We start from the raw sequence: 22,971 nt of genomic DNA, 5'->3' as shown, positions 1-22,971 counted from the left end.
ACACAGAATGGCTGTTAGTTACAGCTGAATCCTGAGGGGAAGACCCAGGTTAAACCCAGGGAGTTTATACCAAGGTCGGCCTGAATTTCCCGCATAACAGCAGGCAGACTTCACCATACCAAGCGTGAGCCCCGGAGCCCAGGCCAGTGGGAGCTCCTGGTGTCCTGGCAAGGAATGGGCACAGCTCTAGACACCATTCCCTGCCCTGTGCGGTTGGGGACCGTGGTCCCCGGGGCCTGGATGTTTGGCTGTGGTTCCCAGCTCCCCAGGTCTGTAGAGAGAAACTCCATTTTTTGATACCAGCTTTACTGAGGTAAAATTCACATGTAATTTATTCCTTTAAAAGTATGCACTTGAGTGGTTTTGGTTTATTCACCGAGTTGTGTAACCATCACCACAGTCAATCCGAGAACATTTTCACCCACCTCCCAAAGGAAGCTGTGTACCCATCCATCAGCAGCCATTCCCCTTTTCCTCAGCCTCTGGGACCACAAATCTTTCTCTCTGTAGATTTACCAATTCATTGCGTGTGAGTGGGAAACATGCCTGTTTGCCATATCTCTGGTTCCTAGGCATGGCCTTTCTCTGCTGTCCCCCAAAGAGGGATTTGGGATTTGAAGTATTTATCAGAGCTTGTTGCTACGGTTTGGATAAAATTTTAGCACGTTGGACGAAGAATTTCTTAATGGCTTCACTCTTGAACAGTGCTGCTAAAACTTCTGTCCATTTTTATTCATTTTCCAGGTATCAGAAGGTCAGGAAATATGTGTGATTGAAGCCATGAAAATGCAGAACAGCATGACAGCTGGGAAAACTGGCAAGGTATGTCCCCAAGTTCCTGCCAGCTCATGTCAGCTCTGTGACAGGAAGCAGAACTTCCACCTTTGAATCTTGGACGATTAGGCCTGAAAGGGACCACAGGCACAATCTCTTCCCACACATCCCTCCCTCAGATGAGGGACCTTAGATCGGAGCTCTTCCCTCCCTGGGTCGGTGTGTCCTGGTCTTGTGGAGAGCAGGCCTTCCGAGAGTGTCTGTATAGTGTTCAGATAGTCAAGGAACAATTGTTCTTCACCTTAATGTCTTTCAAATTAAGGGGTCTTTAATTTTTAATGTTTACATCTGTCTTGGAGGCAGTTAGTTATCTGAGACTTAGGCGACACAGCAGGAAATGGTTTTAGAGATTGCAAAAATTAATGTAACTCTTCAAGATAATTTCTCCACAAAGAGAACAATTCAATTTTAGATCAAGAGGAGCTGAAAGCCCCATGTACACATGTGGGACGTAATGATTTAGGGAGAGAAAGGAGATGATGTATTAGTACTGAAATTTATTAAGAGTAAAAACTTCTTAAATGTATTTTCTCCTTGAAGAAAATAGAAAAGGCCTTTAAAGCAATAACTTCATTATCCTTTCTGTGACTATAAAGACACCATTTGTAGCAGAATGATCCTTTTCTGAAGGACAATTTGGGCAGAGGTCTGGAGCGAGGCGGGCAGGGGGGTGATGATGGCAGCGCATGCGGCCACGTCCTGCAGTGTGGCCACACCTGGACAGTGAGGCTGGACCTGGGGACCATGGTGCCCTGGCAGAGAGGTGCTGTCAGCTCACAGTGAAATCTGCATCAGGGAGACACAGCCTCCGTTTGTCACCCAAAGAGAAATGAACTGATGCTCAGAGAACATGCTGAGGACTCCAGTCCATCCCGACGGGAGGGCAAGGCCAGGCTGGAGGGGGCTGCATACAGCTGTCCCATCTCCATGGGTTTGAAAGAGAAGAAAGGCTTGATTTGTGGGGTTTTTAAGGAATCCTGCTTTCTACATGATTACTTTTTTAATATATATATATATATATATATATATATATATATATATATATATATACACACATTTTTTTTTATTGACTTCAGAGAGGGAGAAGGGAAAGATAGAAACATCAATGATGAAAGAGAATCATTGATTGGCCGCCTCCTCCTGCACAGCCCATACTGGGGATTGAGCCCGAAACCCGGGCATGTGCCCTTGACAGGAATCGAACCTGGGACCCTTCAGTCCCCAGGCCAGTGCTCTATCCACTGAGTTAGACCAGGTAAGGCTACATGATTTTTATAAGGTGAACAAGAAAATACTGGTTTCTGCTCTTGTGAAACTGTTACGTTTGTTCCTTGAGATTAACACTGACACTGCATTAGCACCATGAGATTTCCATCTGTGACGAGAACCTGCCCTCATTTGGGGGGAAGCAGAATATGTCAGATGCATGTCAAGGGCCTGTATTGATGGACTGAGGTACTAATGCAGAAATGAACTTGGTCACGGCTCCCTGAAGGAGCAAGGGCTCGTGTCTGTCAGTGTGTTTTACGTCCTCGTGGCCTGGGCGTCATGGTGAAGGCTCGGCTGCTCCCTAGTCAGCAGCCCAGAGCTGCTTTCAGGGTGTCAGTGGGCTCTGGGCGAATTTGTCTATGGCCTGACCCCTCTTAGCTGCTTCCTGCTCATCCCGTTTCCCTCCATCCCGCAGCAGGGCACCAGGATTGGCCAGAGCCCCAGCCCAGAGGACCAGGTGCTGGAGAGCCGAGGGGCTGGTGGTTCCTACCTGGGGGCCATTTTTCCTCCCAGAGAAAAGGTTCACAAAGAAGCAAGTTCTTGACTCTAGTAATCGCAGCCTCATGAAAAATACTGCCTATATAAACACCGGAGGTTTCAGATCATAAAAGCAGCCACTTCGGTGCAAATAGCACCTGTTGAGCAAGGTCTTTGAAGTAGTCATTGCACAGGTTCAGGTCGGCCTGAAAGAGCCTGGGCTACAGGTCAGGGGAAGAAGGCCCTTCTAGCCCACTGCACGGAGCCTGCTGTCGCTGGCACTGTTCCTGTGTGCCACTCGTTAGTTCCAACCCTTTGTTCATTTTCTCACCCAAGGAAGAAACTCCCAAGAAGTCAAACCACTATCTCTTGCCCAGTTCAACCCCTTATCCTCTTTTTTGAAATCTGAACACAATTTGGGAAAGCAAACCTGATTAAAATTGGGAGAAATGAGAATGAAAGGGCACACTAGCAACATCGAGGGAGCTCAGTGCTTGCTCCATATCACACCTCCAAGTGCTGTCAGTGCAGCCCACGACTTCTGAGAGTTTCATTTCCCTTCACAGGGAAGTTTCTGATCAGGCTATGTGAATTAGTACCTGTTTGGACTCTTGTATCATTGCCTTTGGTTTGGGCTTGTTGTTGCTGTTGTTACAATAAACTAAGTATACCATTCACTCTCGGAGAACATTTCTGCAACCTGAAACAGCAGAGACTGTGGAGGACTGGTGTTGAGAGCTTATCCAGGTCAACACTAGTGGCTCTTAGGGTGCTGCCTAGACCCCTGTGTGCACCCAGGGCAAGGGCCAGCCAGCAGAAATTGCCTTGCACCAGCGACTTAAGGACAAGGACAGGAGCACCAGGGCAGGGGAAGGTGGTGAGTCACAGCCCTGCACGAGGCTGTCCCTCAGCACGAGGTCCCTTCTGACTGTGTGAGCCCGGAGTCCTACCTGTGCTCCCAGCCTATCAGGCCGTTTCTCCACTTCCAGAAACGATGACGACATTGCTCCCTCCTGATGTAGTTAATCATTCTTACCCCCCTCTTTTTTTTTTATTCAAGGTGAAATCGGTGCATTGTAAAGCTGGGGACACGGTTGGAGAAGGAGATCTGCTCGTGGAACTGCAATGAAGTATTTATAGCCTTTCAGCCGTTGCCCAATTTAATTAGCCATTTGTATTATTATTCTTTCACTCAATTTATCCAAGCATTTTGCAGCAGATTTTACATGGCCATATTTATTCCACATATAGTCAAAACCAACATTCTGCCAAAAAATCACCAATGGAAATTTTTACTGATATAAATACTTGTACATATGATTTGTACTTCTGCTATGAGATTTCCTAGTGTCAAAGTTAAATCAATAAAATTGAGCGCTTGTCTAAATATTAGTTTGCCCTTTTTTTGAATGAAGACAATGTACATAAGAGGCCACGGTCTGTGCCCGTGGACTTTAAATACTAGCATTTCATTGTGATCCTTTAAAATATTTATATAAATCCCAGCTCTGTCTTCAGTTTTCGTAAATTAGCATTTGCCACCCTATAGTCAGAATGCCTGCTCATCCTGGTTGAGGACTCCTGTTTGTGGTTATTCGTAACTCCCTCAGCCCATACAGCACAGATGACGATCATGGACATCCCCCTGCGGGGCTCTAATGGGTAAGTACTGGATCTGTTGGATCCCTGGACGTCCCCTTAAGGAGAGATGACTCACAGGGCCCCTCTTCCCCCAGGTCCCCCTCACCCCAACTGCAGTGGGTGGGGCTGATACCCGTCCTTGCCTTTTTGTGTCTTTGTGAAGCAAGTTTCCAATTAGGAAAAAGGGGCTAAAAATAATGATCATGTTTGTGTGCCAGATGCAGTTAGCGATCACAGTCTACCATTAAGTTGAAGAGTAAGCGAGCTCTCCCAGAGGAGACGAGGTTTCTGAGATCAGCAGCTGCATTTTCATTCGGTTCTGAAGTTCTTGGAATACATTTCACACTTTGCTGGTAAGCAAGCAGAGGCAGTCGCGCACTGATCTGAATCTACGCTGACAGATCACGAGGTGGAGGTGGGTAGTAATTGCTACTTCGTGCCTCACTAAAATTATTTTAAGTGCTGTTTGTATTTGGAAGCTAAGCTTTCTGTCAGGCCTGAAGAACAAATTGCTAATGTGTTGGTTCTTCTCCAAAGGCCCACCCCCAAATGCGCTCCCTCAGAAGCAGGGACAGTGCTCACTGCTGGGCACTGGGCTTGGGGGAGCTTCCATCTGAAATCAGGGTGTTCAGCTGTGTCTGCCAGCAAGTGGGTGCTCATTATTTTGCTAGATTAGAATAAAAAGAATCTTCTACCAAATAAGGGCCAAGAAAAGGGCCAAAATGACACCAATACTTTTGTATTTGATTTTCTAAAACATTTAATTTTAAATGATCTTTAATAGTCTCTTTAATAAGCTTGATCTGAAAATTGTGAAGAAAAATGTTGTATGTCCTCCAAAACTACTCTAAAATGCAGCATGCTTTTCTTGAGTTTCTTTTATTATTTATTACACTGAGACATCCAAGATCAGCTTAGCATTTTTTTTTTCTTGGTGCTATACAGGTCAGAATCAATAGAGTAGGGCTGCTAAAATCTAGCTGCAACACAAAGTCTTCACATTCATTTTAAATGTCATCTTCAGATTAAAGCAAAGCAGACAGAGAAGCAAGGAAAGTATGATAACATATGAGTTCCTGAAATGCCATTTAGGGGAATTAAAATCCTAAATTTGTCTTACCCAGGACATTCAAAAACCTGATGCTCTTTAAGCAGCAAGCAATAAAGCCGTATGAGATGGGTAGATTTAAGGGCACAATCTTGTTATTGGTATGTCAACATTATCTAGGAAATTGGCTGACAGTAAAAGAAAGAGAGTCTTTCTTTTCCCACAGATGGAGTTTTACAAATATTTGTTTCCAAGGACATCATTAGGCTTCTGCATTCAGTGCATGCAGATCACGCCGAGGGGATCTTATCCGCAGGGCTCTGTGTGTCCCCTGGCTAGGGAGCCTTCCTTGGGCTTTTATCTGTTTTCCCGTGGATGGTAGGGGAGCCTCGAACTCATCGAGGACGCGCAGCATCTGCTCGTCCACAGCGTAGATCTCCCCGAACACGCGGTAGCCGCGCCCCGGCAGGTTCAGCAGCCGCGGAATGTTAGGCTCCCCGGCGATCACCAAGGGGTACGGCTCCACCATGCGGCCCCGGCCCCGGCCCCGGAAGGTGGCGCAGCCGTTGGTGGCGTCCAGCAGGACCTTGTGGTTGGGCTGGCCTCGCTTCAGGGTCCCGTACACGAACACGTCGGCCATCGCGCAGGCCTGCGGAGGAGAAAGGAAGCAGGCTGTCGGAACACGTGTCAGACGGGCAAGGGCTTGGTCTCAGTCGGGGTTGGAAGCTGGCCTGGAAGGGCCACAGAGTAAATATTTCGGTTCCTGCTGGAGCAGCTGTTCCCAACCCCACCACAGTCCAGAGCCCACTGCTCTTGACCACCCCGTGGTGGCTTGAGGTTCCAGTAGACCCCTCCAACCCTTTACATCATTATCTGAGGACAGGCACTCATCGTGAGAACATACTTGCCAGATGGAGACAGTCTGTCCTGGGATCGAGCCCTGAGAACTGCTGTTTTCCAGAGCAGTTCATTTCTAGTCATTTTATTTACTTATTTATTTAAATTTATTTTTATTGATTTCAGAGAGGAAGGGTGAGGGAGAGAGAGAGAGAGAGAAACATCAATGATGAGAGAGAATCATTGATCAGCTGCCTTCTGCATGCCCCACACTGGGGATCAAGCCTGCCACCCCCGGCATGTGCCCTTGACCAGAATCGAACCCAGGACCTTTCAGTCCACAGGCCAACGCTCTATCCACTGAGCCAAGCCAGCTAGGGTCATTTTTAATCATTTTAAAAGGACTTTAAAAAGCACACAAATATTACAGAAAAAAAGAATACGGGAGAAACTAAGATGGCGGCATAAACACCGGGAAATTTCTGCTTCCCACAACAATCGATAAATGCATCAAAAACACAAGGTGGACATCATCCAGAACTACAGGAGGGCTGGCTGAGTGTAAATTCTACAACTAGAAGGAAAGAAAAGCACACTGCGAGCAGGAGGAGCTGCGGAGGTGGCGTGCAGAGGTACGGGGGCTCGCGCGCACGGAAAGGGTCTGGCACCTGAGGACGCGGCTGTCTTTTTGAATCCGGAGGGAGACACAAGCTCCCGACGCCTCTGAAATCCGGTTCCGGGAAGTCTCTGGGGACCCAGGGCTCATACGGGGAGATACTGGACTGTCTGGCAGCGGGCGAGCTTGAGAGCGGCTTTCCCTCAGAGGTGCTTGCAGCCGTTGCCGGGACACTGGGACTCGCGACTCCTTAGGGCAGGGCTGAGGCTCCGCCATACCTGCTTTCTCAGCCCTTTGATTCCTTGAGACCCCGCCCCGCCCAGGCTTCGGCAGAGGCTTTTGCATATGAATGCCCCGGCCATGTGCAACCTGTAATTACCTAACCGCAGCTGGGCCAAATAGACTCAGAGCTTCCAAGAGAAGGCCCAGGCCCCACAGCGGCTTGCAATGCTACACAGCTGAGCATCATCAGGGCAGCTGATTCTCGCTGCCAATTGCCCTGGAGGTCAATTCCTCCCAGTGATCCTACAACAACCAAGGCATAGCTACAACAAGACTGTGCACAAAGCCCACGAGGGGGTGCACCAAGAGTGTCCACCTCAGGTAACTGGGGAGGCTGAGCCACTGGGCCCTACAGGACACCTAGCACACAAAGCCACTCTATCAACACAGGGAAGCAGCCAAAATGCGGAGACAAAGAAACAGGTCACAAATGGCAGAAATGGAGGAAAGCAAACGACTGGATATAGAATTCAAGGCCACGTTTATAAGGTTTTTCAAGAATTTTATGGAAACCGCCGATAAATTTAATGAGTCCCTCAATAAGTATAGTGAGACCATGGAGGACATGAAAAAGGACCAACTAGAAATTAAGCATACACTGACTGAAATAAAGAATAATTTACAGAGATCCAACAGCAGACAAGAGGATCCCAAAAATCAAGTCAAAGATATGAAATACAAAGAAACAAAAAATACCCAACCGAAAAAGAAAAAAGAAAAGAGATTCCAAAAATATGAAGATAGTGTAAGGAGCCTCTGGGACAACTTCAAGCGTACCAACATCAGAATTATAGGGGTACCAGAAGAAGAGAGAGGGCAAGATATTGAAAACCTATTTGAAGAAATAATGACAGAAAACTTCCCCCACCTGGTGAAAGAAATAGACTTCCAAGTCCAGGAAGTGCAGAGAACCCTAAACAAAAGGAATCCAAAGAGGACCACACCAAGACACATCATAATTAAAATGCCAAGAGCAAAAGACAAAGAGAGAATCTTAAAAGCAGCAAGAGAAAGACAGTCAGTTACCTACAAGGGAGTACCCATACGACTGTCAGCTGATTTCTCAACAGAAACCATGCAGGCCAGAAGGGAGTGGCAAGAAATATTCAAAGTGATGAATAGCATGAACCTGCAACCAAGATTACTTTATCCAGCAAAGCTATCATTCAGAATAGAAGGTCAGATAAAGAGCTTCACGGATAAGAAAAAGCTAAAGGAGTTCACCACCACCAAACCAGCATTATATGAAATGCTGAAAGGTATTCTTTAAGAAGAGGAAGAAGAAAAAGGAACTCTTACCATTTGCCACAGCGTGGATGGAACTGGAGAGCGGATAAATACCACATGATCTCACTCATTTGTGGAATATAATGAACAACATAAACTGATGAACAAGGACTGATCCAGAGACGGAGAGGCATTGAATGGACTGTCGGGCTTTGGAGGGAGGGTAGGGAAGTGTGGGGGTAAGGGGGAAAGATCAACCAAAGGACTTACATGCAGGCATATAGGCCTAACCAATGGACACGGACAACAGGGCGGGGGGGGGGGGGCAGGAGCGGGGGGGGGGGGGTAGAGGGTAACGTGGGGACAAGGACACATATGTAATATCTTAATCAATAAAAATATATTTTTAAAAAAAAAGAAAAAAAAAAGAAGAAAAAAAGAATACGTGATGATAAATAAAAGTGCGTGTGTGTGTATGAAATAGTCACCTGTGATGGGCTATAAGAGAGAATTCAGGTGGCAGTCCTGCCAGCATGACCCAGCAGCGCTGTAACAAGCAGCTTCCTGTTCCTTTTTCAAGGTCTGGAGGGCAATGATGCTTCCTTGTGACTCACCGTGACTCACCGCAGCGACCTTGGCTCGGTGTGAAGGTAAGTACTTACTGCTGGCCTGGGCCTGGGCCTGGGCCACAGACTCTTATGTAATAGGCAAAGTAATTTGTGTAAAAATGACTCAGACAGAAACGGAAATAAATCAGAGTTGAGCCAGATGGGCCCCTCGTCAAAGCCTGGCATTTCCCTGCCCTACTTGCCCAGCGCTGTGCAATGACAGAGGCCTTTACGGCAGGCTTTGGAATCCAGGCACCCTGTGCAGGAAAACAAAGGCTGTGTCCATCTGCCAGTGGCAGCCTACAACCAGCCAGAAACACCTGGAGGGTGACACCCCCTGGACATGCATCGCATGGCAAGTGGCCCGTGGAGAAGTCACGCTTAGTTCATCGGTCTTGTGCTTTCTTCTCAGCCAACAAGGCCTGGTCTGGGGTCTCATCCCAGTCTGCCTGCCTCTTCAGGGAGAAAGGATGTTCCCAACGGGACTTTTGCCCACCCACTCACCGCCCCCTCTACTGCCTTGTTCTCAGTCACCAGCCTGTGGAGTGTCGGGAATTCCATGGGGTTCAGGAAATTGAACTTGGAAAGGTTGGCCGTGGGGAAACACAAGGCTGGCAGGCACATGCAGTCCAGGCATTGGACAACATTGGGACACCTCGAGCAGGACCGGGACCTGATGGGAGCTCTGGGCTGGTTACTCTGACAAGGCGGAAGGACCGGGTAGGCTTGTGGCACTTGAGGGGGAGGCCTGCCTCCAGCATGGAAAGTCAAGAAGTGAGTCAAGCACAGCCTGGAATTGAAGTGCAGAGAGGAGGAAGGCACAGGCGCACAGAAGCTCTGGAGCTGCAGGTGGCAGGGCTGCTGCGTGGAGAATGGTGGGAGGATGGGAGACGGGAGAGAAAGGCGGACAGGGTGGCAGGGGCTGTTTATGGGGAGAGGGCCTGAGGAGTGAGCAGGAAAGGAGGCTGGGTTTGGGTCAGACCGTGAAGGAGCCATCCCTGACTCTGTCCCCCACACTTGCATCCCGTCTTGTAGCTCAATCTGTTTACTCCTCCAGGACACACCCAGGAGCAGCCGTTTCTCACCCCCTTCACCATTGTCCCCCAGTTCCCTAATGGGCCCACTTCTCTGTTCCCTCCAGCCTGTACCCATCGCAGTCACGGTCAATCTCGCTGTAAACTCCATGACCCTGTTGGTGCAGCTGCCTTGTTGCCCCTCATCTCCCTCCAGCCACCCTTGGAATGACGCCTGCCCACCCTGGGGCCTTTGTAGTCACTACTCACCCCCTCGGTCCTAGCCCCTTTAGATGCCTCCCTGAACAGCTGACCTGAAGCAGCACCTATCCAATCCTTCAGTTCTAGCACATCACCCTCATTGGCTCTCTTTATGGTACGTGTTCTCCAAATCACTGCTCGTCTTGTTCACCGCCAGAATGTGAGGAGCTGGAGGAGAACCCGGAAACCGTCTAGTCCTACGGAGCTGAGTCTCAGGTTGGTGAGGACAACTCAGGCTGCATACGGGGCAAACCAGTCAAAACTGGAGACCCACCCTCCCCATCACTGGTGCCCTAGCTTTCCCCCCTTTCAATAACATTTTATTACTATTATCATATATTTTTAATCATCACCCGAAGACATGTTTGTTTGTTTTTAATTTTGGAGAGAGAGGAAGGGAGAGGAGGAGAGAGAACTGTCAATGTGAGATAGAAACATGGATTGGTTGCCTCCTGTACACACCCCAATGGGAATCAAACCCACAACTTGGGTATGTGATGATGGGGAACTGAACCCATGACCTTGCAGTGCATAGGACTTAGCTCCAACCAACTGAGCCATGCTAGCCAGGGCTCCTTAAATTCTTAAAAGTACCATATGTCCATAGTGCAAAAGTCAAATAACTTCTCACAAAATGAAATTCCCTACCATTTACTACCTTGAGACAACACTTTTAAGCCTTTTAACTGCTGCATTTGATATTTATCTCCATACTAGAGGCCCGGTGCATGACATTTGTGCACTCAGGGGGGGGGCAGTGTGAGGTCCCTCAGCCCGGCCTGCGCCCTCTCACAGTCCGGGAGCCCTTTGGGGATGTCTGACTGCCACAGAGGCAGGAGAGGCTCCTGCCACCACCACTGCACTTGTCAACCGTGAGCCCGGCTTCTGGCTGAGCAGTGCTCCCCCTGTGGGAGCTCACTGACCACCAGGGGGCAGCTCCTGCATTGAGCATCTGCCCCCTGGTGGTCAGTGTGCCTCATAGCAACCGGTTATTGCACTGTTTGGTCAATTTGCATATTAGCCTTTTATTATATCGGATTGTAAGTTATTTATACTGTTACTTCTTGATGTTTTAAATCATGTCTTGCCTTTGTACCCCAAAGCAGGTGAGCAAAGCAGTTTAAAGTACAGGCTTTAGAACCAACCTGCCTGGTTGAAATCCTGGCTCTTCCAGTTTTAAACTGTGACTTTAGGCAAACCACTCTACTGCTCTGTGCTGGGCTTCCTCGGTTCTAAAAGGAATACTGTCTGCCTGCTTTGGAGGACTGCTGTGGTTCCTGCGCGTTTGGTAAGCCTGCATTCCACTTGCAGGGCTATTATTGCTATAGAAGCGCTCTCTACCCACGCCCCAAACCCACGTGGTCTCTGCCCCACATTCCTCCAATAGACACATCTCAATTTTGGTCAAATCCGTGTTCAGCATTAGAACTATGTAAACACTGTTCTCAGATAAAGCACATAGTGTACTATGATTAATTTCCTTCCTTGGACAACTTTTTGTTTTTCTTGGAAAAATAGCTTTAGCTCTTGTCTCTCCCCGCAAACCCCCACCCCCCTTCGCTCAAGTTTCTCTGGCAGTAATTTGGTCTCACATTTTCTGAAAGCCTTGACCACCCATTGTTCGTTTGTCCCTGCAGCCTGGGCTCCTGGAAGCTGTGCTGCTCCAGCCGGGGTACTGCTACCATCGGGCATCCTTCATGCCACCCTGGGTTTCCCTGGGCCTCAGGGCCCCTTCTTGGTGTGCTTTCTCACTTCACTGAGGCTTATTATTGCACACCCTCGACTAACAGTGTGACTATGCAGAGAACTCTAGAAATAAGTAACTTCAGAACTGTGAAGGCATTTCCTCTGTTTCTGATCATTCAAGTTCTTTCTGAGAAGTCCTGTGACACTGGGATCCACAGTCCTTTGGACAGGACTTGAGCTTCTCTCTGGAGGTTTTCAGGTCTTCCTCTATCCCTGGGACTCAGATTCTATAAGGATGTGTCTTCATATATTGTGTTTTGTTCCATTCATTGTGCCAGGAATTTCCACCTGAAAACTCATTATCTTGGATCATGGGGAATTTTCTTCCCTAGCCTTCCTTATTTATTCATTTTTTAATATATTTTTATTGATTTCAGAAAGGAAAGGAGAGGGGGAGAGAGAGAAGAAAACATTGATCAGCTGCCTCCTGCACACCCCACACTGGGGATTGAGACTGCAACCTGGGCATGTGCCCTGACCTCCCAGTCAAACCATGACCTCCTGGTTCATAGGTCGATGCTCAACCACGGAGCCATGCAAGGCCAGGCCCTGGTCTTCCTTCTTGTTCTTTTTCTGAATCTCTAGTACTCAGATTTCACATATCCTAGATTAATTTTCCAATGTGCTCTTTATATTCTACTTTATCTCCTAATTCTCAATTTTTAAGTATTTTTATCATATTTATTTCTAAAATCTTTTTCTTGTTCTCTCATTTTGTTAGCACCCTGTTCATTCACAGCATAATACCATCTCTCATCATCTTTGGGAAGATCTTGTGAGTTTTTGTTTAAGTTTTCATCTTTCCCTCCAATGTCTCTCTTTCTCTTAAATTCCTCTTTTCTTTGTTTTGATATGTTTCTTGAAAAGGTTTACTTCAAAGGTCTCGTAATCCTTGCCTAGCCTTTCATATTGAAAAGTGAGACACCAGTCCCAGCTGGTGGCTCAGTTGGTTGGAGCATCTCCCTGTACTCCAGAAAGGCTGCAGGTTTGATTACCAGTCAGACACGTCCGGGGAGGCAATTGATCGATGTTTCTTTCTCACATGGATGATTCTCTCTCTCTCTGCCCACTCACTACCCCCTCACCCCCAACCTTCCTCTCTCTATAAAAATCAATAAACATATCCTTGGGTGATTAAAAAAGAAAAAGAAAATTGACACTATATAGGAAACTGAAGCTCTGTGTGGGGGGAGGGAGCCTGATGGTTGGCAGGCCTGTGTGAGGGTTCTGGAGACAGGTTTTGAGGGGCCCCCAGATAACAATCTGTAGCTATGCAGACTTTTCCTTGATCCCCATATTCAAGGTGGCCTTCACCCCCACCATCAGCTGGGCTTGGAGTTCCCAATACCAAGCCTTTTGCTCAGCCTCTCTGGACAGTAACCCGCCCCCCCCGCTCCCCGGCCCCGCCCTGTCCTCTGCTGGGCAGAGGGGAGATGGACCTCTGATCCCTGTACAGATGCAACCTCTCTTCCTTTCCTGCCAGTGGTTCTCAACCTTCCTAATGCTGCGACCCTTTAATACAGTTCCTCATGTTGCGGTGACCCCCAACCATAAAATTATTTTCGTTGCTACTTCACAACTGTAATTTTGCTACTGTTATGAATCGTAATGTAAATATCTGATATGCAGGATGTATTTTCATTGTTACAAATTGAACATAATTAAAGCATAGTGATTAATCACAAAAACAATATGTAATTATATATGTGTTTTCCGATGGTCTTAGGCGACCCCGTGAAAGGGTCGTTCGACCCCAAAGAGGTCGCGACCCACAGGTTGAGAACCGCTGCTTTCCTGCCCTTATGTTTCCCACACACATGGCTCACGAGTCATGTTTCTCTGCACTCCCGGCATCAGCTGGCTAGCTTCTGACCATTTAGGGATGTAGGTTTCTGGTTTCTCCAAGCTGCTAAGTCAATAACCACTTAGTTCTGTTTTTATACTCGAATTTTGTTGCCCTCTCCTATCTTTTGTCTTTCCGAGTCATTGGAGTAGCATTTAGGGCATTAGCAGGGATAAAGGAACCTGTTCCTCCAGAACCTATTCCTTGGGGAGCCCTCCACTGTAGCACCCACCCTTCCATAGGGCTCCATACTGGTTTCCACAGTGGTTACAACAACGTACAATCCCACCAACAGTGCACAAGGGCAGCCTTTTCGTCACATCTTTACCAACACTTGTTTCTGTTGATCTGTTGATGACAGCCATTCTGGAAGGTGTGAGGTGATGTCTTGTGGTTTTAATTTGCATTTCCCTGATGGTTAGTGATGTTGAGTGTCTTTTCATGTCTATTGATCATCTGTATGTCCTCTTTGGAGAAATGTTTATTCAGGTCCTTTGCCCATTTTTTAATTGGATTATTCTTTGATATTAAGTTGTATGAGTTCCTTATATATTTTGGATAATAACCCCTTACTGTATGTATCACTGGCAAATACATTCTCCATTTTATTTTGTTGATGGTTTTCTTTGTTGTACAAAAACTTTTTAGTTTGATGTAGTTCCATTTATTTTTTCTTTTGTTTCCCTTGCCCAAGGAAATACATAAAAAAATATTGCTAAGAGAAATGTCAGAGATTTTATTTACTGTCCATGTTTTCTTCTAGGAATTTTGTGGTTTCAAGTCTTATATTTACATCATTAATCCACTTCAAGTTTATTCTTGTATATGGCGTGAGAAGGTGGTCTAATTTCATTCTAGTATCTGTCCAATTTTCCCAACACCATTATTGAATAGACTGTCTTTACCCCATTGTATGTTCTTGCTCATTTGTCATAGATTAATTGATCATATAGGCATTGGTTTAATTTGGGGTTCTCTATTCTGTTTCATTGTTCTGTATGTCTGTTTTTTATGCCAAAACCATGCTGTTTTGATACTAGAGCTGTGTAGTATAGTAGTTTGATATCAAGTAGTGTGATACCTCCAAGTTTGTTCTTCTCTCTCAAGATTTCTTTGGCTATTCAGGATCTTTTGTGGTGACATAAATTTTACAATTATTTATTCTAGTTCTGGAAAAAATGCCATTGGTATTTTCATAGGAATTGCATTGAAACTGTAGATTCCTTTGGGTAGTATGAATATTTTAATGATGTTAATTCTTCCTATCTAGGATTACGGTTTATGCTTCCATTTATTTGTATTTTCTTCAATTTCTTACTTTAATAGCTTATAGTTTTCTGGGTTAACCTTCTTGGTTAAATTTATTCTAGGTTTTTTTGTGGAGTTTTAGATGCAATTGTAAATGGGATTGTTTTTCTTAATTTCACTTTCTGAACGTTTGTTATTGGTGTATAAAAATACAACAAATTTCTGAATATTAACTTTGTATACTGATACTTTACTGAATTCATTTATTCTAATAGTCTTTTTGTGTATTCTTTAGAGTTCTCTCTATATAGTATCATTATCATCAAATAATGACAGTATTACTTCTTTCTAATTTGGATGCTTTTTATATCTTTTTCTTATATGATTGATATGGAAAGGACTTCCAGTACTATGCTTAATAAAAGTGGTGAAAGTTTCTTATTCCTGATCCTAAAGAAAAAGCTTTCAGCTTTTCACTGTTGAATATGATGTTAGCTGTAGGTTTGTCATACATGACCTTTATTATGTTGAGGTATGGTCTCTCTATCCCCACTTTGTTGAGAGTTTTATCATAAATGGATGTTGGATTTTGTAAAAAAAAAAATTTTTTTTGCATCTGTTGATATGATCATATGGTTTTTATCCTTTGTGTGGTATATCACTTTCATTGATTTGCAGATATTGAACTAGTCTTGCATCCAGGAATAAGTTCCACTTGATCATGGTGTATGACCTTTTTAATGTATTGCTGGATCCAGTTTGCTAATATTTTGTTGAGGATTTTAGCATCTACATTCATTGGCCTATAATTTCCTTTCTTTGTAGTGTCTTTATTTGGTTTTGGAATTAGGGTAATGCTGGCTTTGTAAAATGAGGTTGGGAGTCTTCCCTCCTCTTGAATTTTTTTCAATAGTTTGAGAAGAATAGGTGTTAATTCTTTAAATATTTGGTAAAATTCAAACCATTTTATCCAGGACTTTTGTTTGTTAGGAGGTTTTTGATAACTTTTAATGGAACAGAAACCAGTAATCTGTTTAAATTTACTGTTTCTTCTTGATTCAGTCTTGGGAGATCGTACATTTCTAGGAATTTATCCATTACTTCCAGGCTGTCCAATTTGTTGGCATGTAATTGTTTGTAGTATTTCTTTATAATCCTTTGTATCTGTGATGTCCATTGTCATTTCTCCTTCATTTATCCTTTTATTTATTTGGGCGCCCTTTTTTTTCTTGATGAGTCTGGCTAAAGTTTTATCAATTTTGTTTCTTTTCAAAGAACCAGTTCTTTGTTTCATTGATCTTTCCTGTTGATTTTTTAAAGACTCTCCTTTATTCTTATGCTCTGATCTTTCCTTCCTTCTATTCGCTTCCAGCTTTGTTTTTTCTCTTTCAAGTTTCATATATATATATACTAGAGGCCCGGTGCACAAAAATTTGTGCACTCGGGGGGGGGGGGGGTGGGGGGTCCCTCAGCCCGGCCTGCGCCCTCTCGCAGTCTGGGACCCCTCGGGAGATAACGACCTGCTGGCTTAGGCCTGCTCCCGGGTGGCAGAGGGCAGGCCCAATCCCTAGGTGCAGCCCCTGGTCGGGCTCAGAGCAGGGCCGATTGGGGAGTTGGGGCGCCGCCCCCTGTCATGCACAGAGCAGGGAGATTGGGAGGTTGTGATGCCACCCTCAGTCACGCTCAGGGTAGGGCCAATTGGGGGGTTGGGGCACCGTCCCCTGTCACACTCAAGGTAGGGTCGATGGGGAGGTTTCGGCGCCACCCCCTGTCATGCACAGAGCAGGGCCAATCAGGGGGTTGGGGCACTGCCCCCTGTCACTCACAGAGCAGGGCCAATCAGGGGATTGGGGTGCTGCCCCCTGTCACTCACAGAGCAGGGCCCATCAGGGGTTTGGGGCTCTGTACCCTGTCACCCACAGAGCAGGGCCGATCAGGGGGTTGGGGCACCGCCACTCTCACACTCAGGGCAGGGCCGATGGGGAGGTTATGGCTCTACCCCGTCACACACAGAGCAGGGCCTGTGTGTGTGTGGGGGGGGTTGGGGAGCTCTCCCCTATCAGGCACAGAGAAGGGCTGATCAGGGGGTTGGGGCGCCTTCCCCTGTCACAAACAGAGCAGGGTGGATAGGGAGGTTGTGGCCCCGCCCCCTGTCACACACAGAGCCACAGGGCGATCAGGGGGTTTGGGCGCTGCCCCCTGTCATGCTGATCCCGGTGCTGGGAGGCATATTACCCTTTTACTATATAGGGTAGAGGCCTGGTGCACGGGTGGGGCCGGGTGGTTTGCCCTGAAGGGTGTCCTGGATCAGGGTGGGGGTCCCCACTGGGGTGCCTGGCCAGTCTGGGTGAGGGGCTGAGGGCTGTTTTCAGGCTGGGGGTGACTGAAGCTCCCAACCGCTCCTTTTTTTCTTTTTCTTTTTTTTATTCTGGGCCAGCTTTAGCTTTGAGGCTTGGCTCCAGCTTTTAGGTTTCTGGCCTTTGCTTACAATGTTGCCATCCTGCTGGCTGAAGTCCGGCGGTATTTGTTACAGAGTTTCTTAAACTGCAGGCTCAGAGGCCTGTAAGGCAGGCGGGGTACGTTGGTTTCCTCCGTCACTGAGGCAAGCAAGCCTCATGTTAGTTTCAAGCTGCCTGGCTGCCGGCCGCCATCTTGGCTGACAGTTAATTTGCATATCTCGCTGATTAGCCAATGAAAAGGGTAGCGGTCGTACGCCAATTACCATGTTTCTCTTTTATTAGTGTAGATATTTTGAGAGAGGAAGGGAGAGAGAGAAAGATCAATGAGAGAGAATCACTGGCTGGCTGCCTCCCGCAAGCCCCCCAATGGGGATGGAGCCCACAACTAGGCATATGCCCTTGACCGGAATCGAACCTAGGACCCTTCAGTCCACAGGCCAACGCTCTATCCACTGAGTCAAACCAGCTAGGGCTCTTTCTAGTTTTTTTAGGTGTAAAGTTAGATTAAGATTTTTGTTTCTTGGAGGCCTATATTGCTATACATTTCCCTCTTAGAAATGTTTTGGCTGTGTCCCATAGATTTTGGATATTGTGTTTTCATTTTCATTTGTCTCAAGGTATCTTTTGACTTCCTCCTTGGTCTCACTGTTAACTCATTCATTATTGAATAGCATGTTATTTAGCCTCCACGTGTTTTTATGTTTTTCAGTTTTCTTCTTGCAACTGATTTCTAGTTTCCTGCCATTGTGTTTGAAGAAGATGCTTAATATTATTTTAGTCTTAAGTTTATTAAGACTTGTTTTATAGCCTTACATGTAGTCTATCTTGCAAAATGTTCTATGTGCACTTAAAAACAATGCATAATCTGTTGCTTTGGGATGAAGTGCTCTAAAAAGATCAATTAAGTCCTTCTGGTCTAATGTGTCATTTAAGGCTTCTCTTTCCTTATTGATTTTGTCTGGATGATCTATCCCTTAATTTACTGAGTACACATGAACTTCCTACTTTTGACTTTTAATTTTTGTACTAGCTTGATTGTTGATTGACTCCCTCTTTTTATTAATTGCCTTGTTAGAATTTTTTCTTTCCTATATTTTCTTGTATTTCTGATCTTTTCTAAAGAAGTCCCTTTAATATTTTGTGTTATGCTGGTTTACTGGTCATGAACTCCTTTAGCTTTTTCTTGTCTGGGAAACTCTTTTCTGTCCTTTGATTCTTTAATGATAGCCTGGTAGGTTAGAGTAATCTTGGTTGTAGGTCTTTGCTCTTCATCACTTTACATGTTTTATGCCACTCCCTTCCAGCCTGCAAAATTTGTGCTAAGAAACCAACTGATTATGTTATGGGGTCTCTCTTGTACATAACTAACTGCTTTTTCTCTTGCTATTTTTAAGATTCTATTCTCTGTCTTTAACCTTTGGCATTTTAATTATGATCTGTCTTGGTGTGGGCCTCTTTGGGTTCATCTTGTTTGGGACTGTCTGCCTTTTTCCTTCACCAGGTTAGGGAAGTTTTTAACCATTATTTCTTTAAATTGGTTTTCAATCCCTTGCTGTCTATCCCCTCCTTCCATTACTCCTCTGATGAGAATGTTGCTACACTTGTTGTCCCAGACGTCTCTTAAACTATCTCATTTTTTAAATATCTGTTTTCTTTTTGCTCTTCCAATTATATGTTTTCTACTACCTTGTTTTCCAACAAGTCCACTGATTTAGTCCTCTGTTTCATCTACTCTGTTGTTGATTCCCTCTAATGTATTCTTCATTTCAGTTCTTGTATTCTTAATTTCTGACTGGTTTCTATCTCTTTGTATAAGTTCTGAGTTAATCTAATCTTCCCTAAGTTCATTGAGCATCCTTATAACCAATGTTTTGAACTCTGTATTTGGTAGATTGCTTGTCGCCATTTCGTTTAGTTCTTTTTCTGGAGTTTTGTCCTGTTCTTTCATTTGGGACATGTTTCTTTGTCTCATTTTTACTGACTCCCTGTTTGTTTCTGCGATTTAGGTACATTTGCTACTTCTCCCAGTTTTTGCAGAATGACCTTATGTAGTAGTCCTGTGAGTCCCAATGGTACAGTTTCCTTTCTCACCTGAGCCAGGTGCTCCAGGAATGTCCGTTTGGTGGGTTGTGTGTGCCATCTTGTTGTAGTTGAGCTTTGATTATTGACACATCAGTGGGTGGGATTGACATTCAGCCTGACTGTGAGGGTTGGCTGTGACTACAGTGGGTAAACTGTTGTGTCGGGGCTGATCCTATGAATAGGGAGTCACTTTTGAGGAGTTCTGGTACTAACCAAGTCTGCCCTTTGGGTGTATCATTTGTGGATTTGGTTGGGTGGTGCTCTGGTGTGGTTTAGATCTGGCCATCAGGTGTGTTGTTTTGGAGACTCTTGGGAGGGGATCTGTTGCAAGCCAAAGTCAGCCTCCATTTGTGCCCTGCTGGAGGCTGCCTGGTGGGAGCTACAATATGATCTTCTATGGCAGTGGTTCTCAACCTTCTGGCCCTTTAAATACAGTTCCTCATGTTGTAACCCAATCATAAAATTATTTTCATTGCTACTTCATAACTGTAATGTTGCTACTGTTATGAATCATAATGTAAATATCTGATATACAGGATGGTCTTAGGTGACCCCTGTGAAAGGGTTGTTCGACCTCCAAAGGGGTCGCGACCCACAGGTTGAGAACCGCTGTTCTATGGGTTGCCACTTGTGCTAGGCTTAGAGGCACTTGGTAGAAGCTATCCTATGAACCAAGGCCAGCTGCTACTAGTGCCAGGCTTGGGACCCTTTGGTGGGCATGGCAATGTGAGTCAAGGCCAGACACAACTTGTGCCACTGGACTTGTGCTGCTTAGTTGAAGTTACATTCCAAACCAACACTGGCTGCAGTTTATCAAGGGCTTGGGGCCATCTGATGGGCGATACAGTGCAAGCTGGATCCAGTCACCACTTGTGCTGGGCTTAAGGCATCTTAGCAAGGGGTAAACAGCACGTCAAACCCTGCTGCTGCTAGTTTGGGGTTTGTGGTCCTTTGAAAGAGTTTGGGAAAGTCTGCATCAAGGCAGGCCCCTTGTGTGGAAAAGCCTCTGGAAGCGAGTTGGGCCAGGGCTTAGGGAATCACCAGGGTAGGGTGAACAGGGCTAGCCAGGTTAATGGGAGAGCTCAGATTTGGCAGCGCCTGTGCCTGCCAGCTGCATGGGGATGAGCTCAATGAAGGAGCAATGGTGCCAGTGCTTCTGTCTCTGGAGAGAGCTGACCTGATTCCTCCCTCTCCCTCTGGATCTAGTTGATTCAGTTCTTCTCTGTATGTCCCTGGTGCTTTCTGAGCTGTTGCCCCTGTGCTGGGAGTTTGTGAGCAAGTGGGTCCCTGTGCAGGCCCCTCAAGAGAAATGCCGGGGACTCCAGTAATCCTCCATCTCACTCGGATACAATCCCACTGGTTTTCACAGGCAGATACTATGGGGACTCATCATGTTGGCACTGGTATCCCAGGCTGAGTGTGAGGCTAAGACCCCTTGCTCCTCAAGGGGGACTTTCACAGCTGAGCTATCAATGGGCATGTGGGTTGCTTCCACTTACTGCAATTGCTTCCACCTATTGCAAATAGTGCTGCTATGAACATGAGTGTATAAATACATATTCAAGCTCCTGCTTTCAATTCTTTTGGGTATATATACAGACTTGGGATTGATAGATCATGTGGTATTTCTGTGTTTAAGTTTCTGAGGAACCTCTATACTGTTTTCCATAATAGCAGCACCATTTTGCATCCCCACCTACAGTACGCAAGGGTTCCAGTCTCTCCACATCCTTGCCAGCTCTTTTTTCTTTTTTTTTCTTTTTTAATCGAATAATGGCTATCCTAACTGCTGTGAGGTGGTAGTATCTTATTGTGGTTTTGATTTGCATTTTCATAATGGTTAGTTGAGCATCTTTTTTATGTGCTTATTGGCCGTTTGCTTATCTATCTTGGAGAAATGTCTATTCAAGTCCTTACCCATTTTTAATTAGATTATTTTTTATTATTGAGTTTTAGGTGTTCTATCTTCTGGATATTAACCTCTTACAGATATATGATTTGCAAGTGTTTTTCCCATTCTGTAAATTGCCATTTTATTCTGTTGATTTGTATCCTTTGCTGTAATTTTGATGTCATTCAACTTATTTTTACCTTTGTTACCTATGGTTTTGCTGTCATATCAAAGATATCATTATCAAATCCAATGTCATGAAAGTTGTGCCCTATGTTTTCGCCTGAGTTTTATAGTTTTAGCTCTTACATTTAGGTCTTTGATCCATTTTGAGTTCAGTTTGTATATGGTATAATGCAAGGGTCCAACTTCATTCTTTTGCATGTGGCTATCCAGTTTCCCAATTGTTGAAAACACAATCTTTTCCCCATTGGTCTTGACACCTTGGTAAAAAATCATTTGACAATATTCCAAGGGGTTATTTCTGGACTGTCTATATATATTTATCTTTATGTCAGTACTACACTGTTGTGGTTGCTGTAGTTTTGCAGTAAGTTTTAAAATCATGCAATCAGGAAGTATGAGATCTCCAACTTTGTTGTCCATTTTCAAGATTGTTTTGCTTATTTGGAGTCCCTTAAAATTGCTGATGAACTTCAGGATGGATTTTTCTATTTCTGCAAACAAAAACGCAGTTGGAATTTTGATAAGAATTAATATTAAGCCTTCCAATCCATGAACATAAGATGCTATTCCATTTATTTAATTTCTTACAGCAATGTTTTGTAGTTTTCAGAGTATAAATCTTTTACTTACTTAGTTAAGCTTATTTCTAAGCATTTTATTCTTTTCAGGTTGTTCAATGTTAATATATAGAAATGCAACTGATTTTTGTGCACTGATTTTGTGTTCTGTGACTTTGCTGAATTTGCTATTTATTAGTTCTCATAGTTTTCTTGTGGAAATATTAGGGTATCTATATATAAAATTATGTGAACAGAGATAATTTCACTTCTTTCTTTCCAATTTGGGTGTCTTTTATTACTTTTTTCTGCCTGGTTTTCCCAGGTATGTCTTCTAGTACCATGTTGAATAAAGGTGGTAAAAGCAAACATCCTTGTCTTAAAGGAAAAGGTCTTTCTCTCACCATTGAATATGATGTTAGCCATGGGCTTTTTCTATATAGCTTAAATGTTTTTTCATGAAATGGTGTTGAATCTTGTCATGTTTTTCTGTATCAATTGTGAGGATTGTGTGGTTTTTCCAACCTCATTCTGTTAATGCAGTGTATATTACACTGATTTTCCTATTTTGAACTATCCTTGAATCCCAGGAATAAACCCCACTGGTCTTGGTATATAATCCTTGTAATGTGTTAAATTCTGTTAGTATTTTGTTTAGAATTTTCGCATCAATCTTTGTCAGGGATATGAGTTTGTAGTTTTCTTTTAGTGTCTTTGTCTGGCCTTGGTATCAGGGTAATGCTGAGTGTTCCATCCTCTTCAATTTTGGGGAAAAATCTGAAGAGGACTGGTGTTGATTCTCTTTACATGTTTGGTAGAATTCACCAGTGAAGCCATTTGGTTCTG

At 44.8% G+C, this 22,971-nt stretch overlaps 2 protein-coding genes across 6 annotated transcripts in view; one reads left to right on the top strand and one right to left on the bottom strand.

The window, feature by feature from the left end:
- Positions 1–3,967, top strand: part of PCCA (propionyl-CoA carboxylase subunit alpha) — a 385,844-nt gene extending 381,877 nt beyond the window's left edge. For all 4 annotated transcript variants that reach the window (XM_036297141.1, XM_036297140.1, XM_036297142.1 and 1 more), the window contains 2 exons: positions 745–822; positions 3,641–3,967. In XM_036297141.1, the coding sequence (XP_036153034.1) occupies positions 745–822; positions 3,641–3,709 (147 nt within the window). In that variant the 3' untranslated portion in view covers positions 3,710–3,967. The remainder of the gene's footprint in view (positions 1–744; positions 823–3,640) is intronic.
- Positions 3,968–4,097: 130 nt separating this feature from the next.
- Positions 4,098–22,971, bottom strand: part of GGACT (gamma-glutamylamine cyclotransferase) — a 55,453-nt gene continuing 36,579 nt past the window's right edge. For both annotated transcript variants that reach the window (XM_036297153.1, XM_036297154.1), the window contains one exon: positions 4,098–5,918. In XM_036297153.1, the coding sequence (XP_036153046.1) occupies positions 5,532–5,909 (378 nt within the window). In that variant the 5' untranslated portion in view covers positions 5,910–5,918 and the 3' untranslated portion in view covers positions 4,098–5,531. The remainder of the gene's footprint in view (positions 5,919–22,971) is intronic.

This window comes from Myotis myotis, unplaced genomic scaffold (genome assembly GCF_014108235.1).
Source record: "Myotis myotis isolate mMyoMyo1 unplaced genomic scaffold, mMyoMyo1.p scaffold_m19_p_3, whole genome shotgun sequence".
Lineage (NCBI taxonomy): Eukaryota > Metazoa > Chordata > Mammalia > Chiroptera > Vespertilionidae > Myotis > Myotis myotis.
Note: the sequence above shows the minus strand (reverse complement) of the source record. Positions and strands in the feature narration are given on the sequence as shown.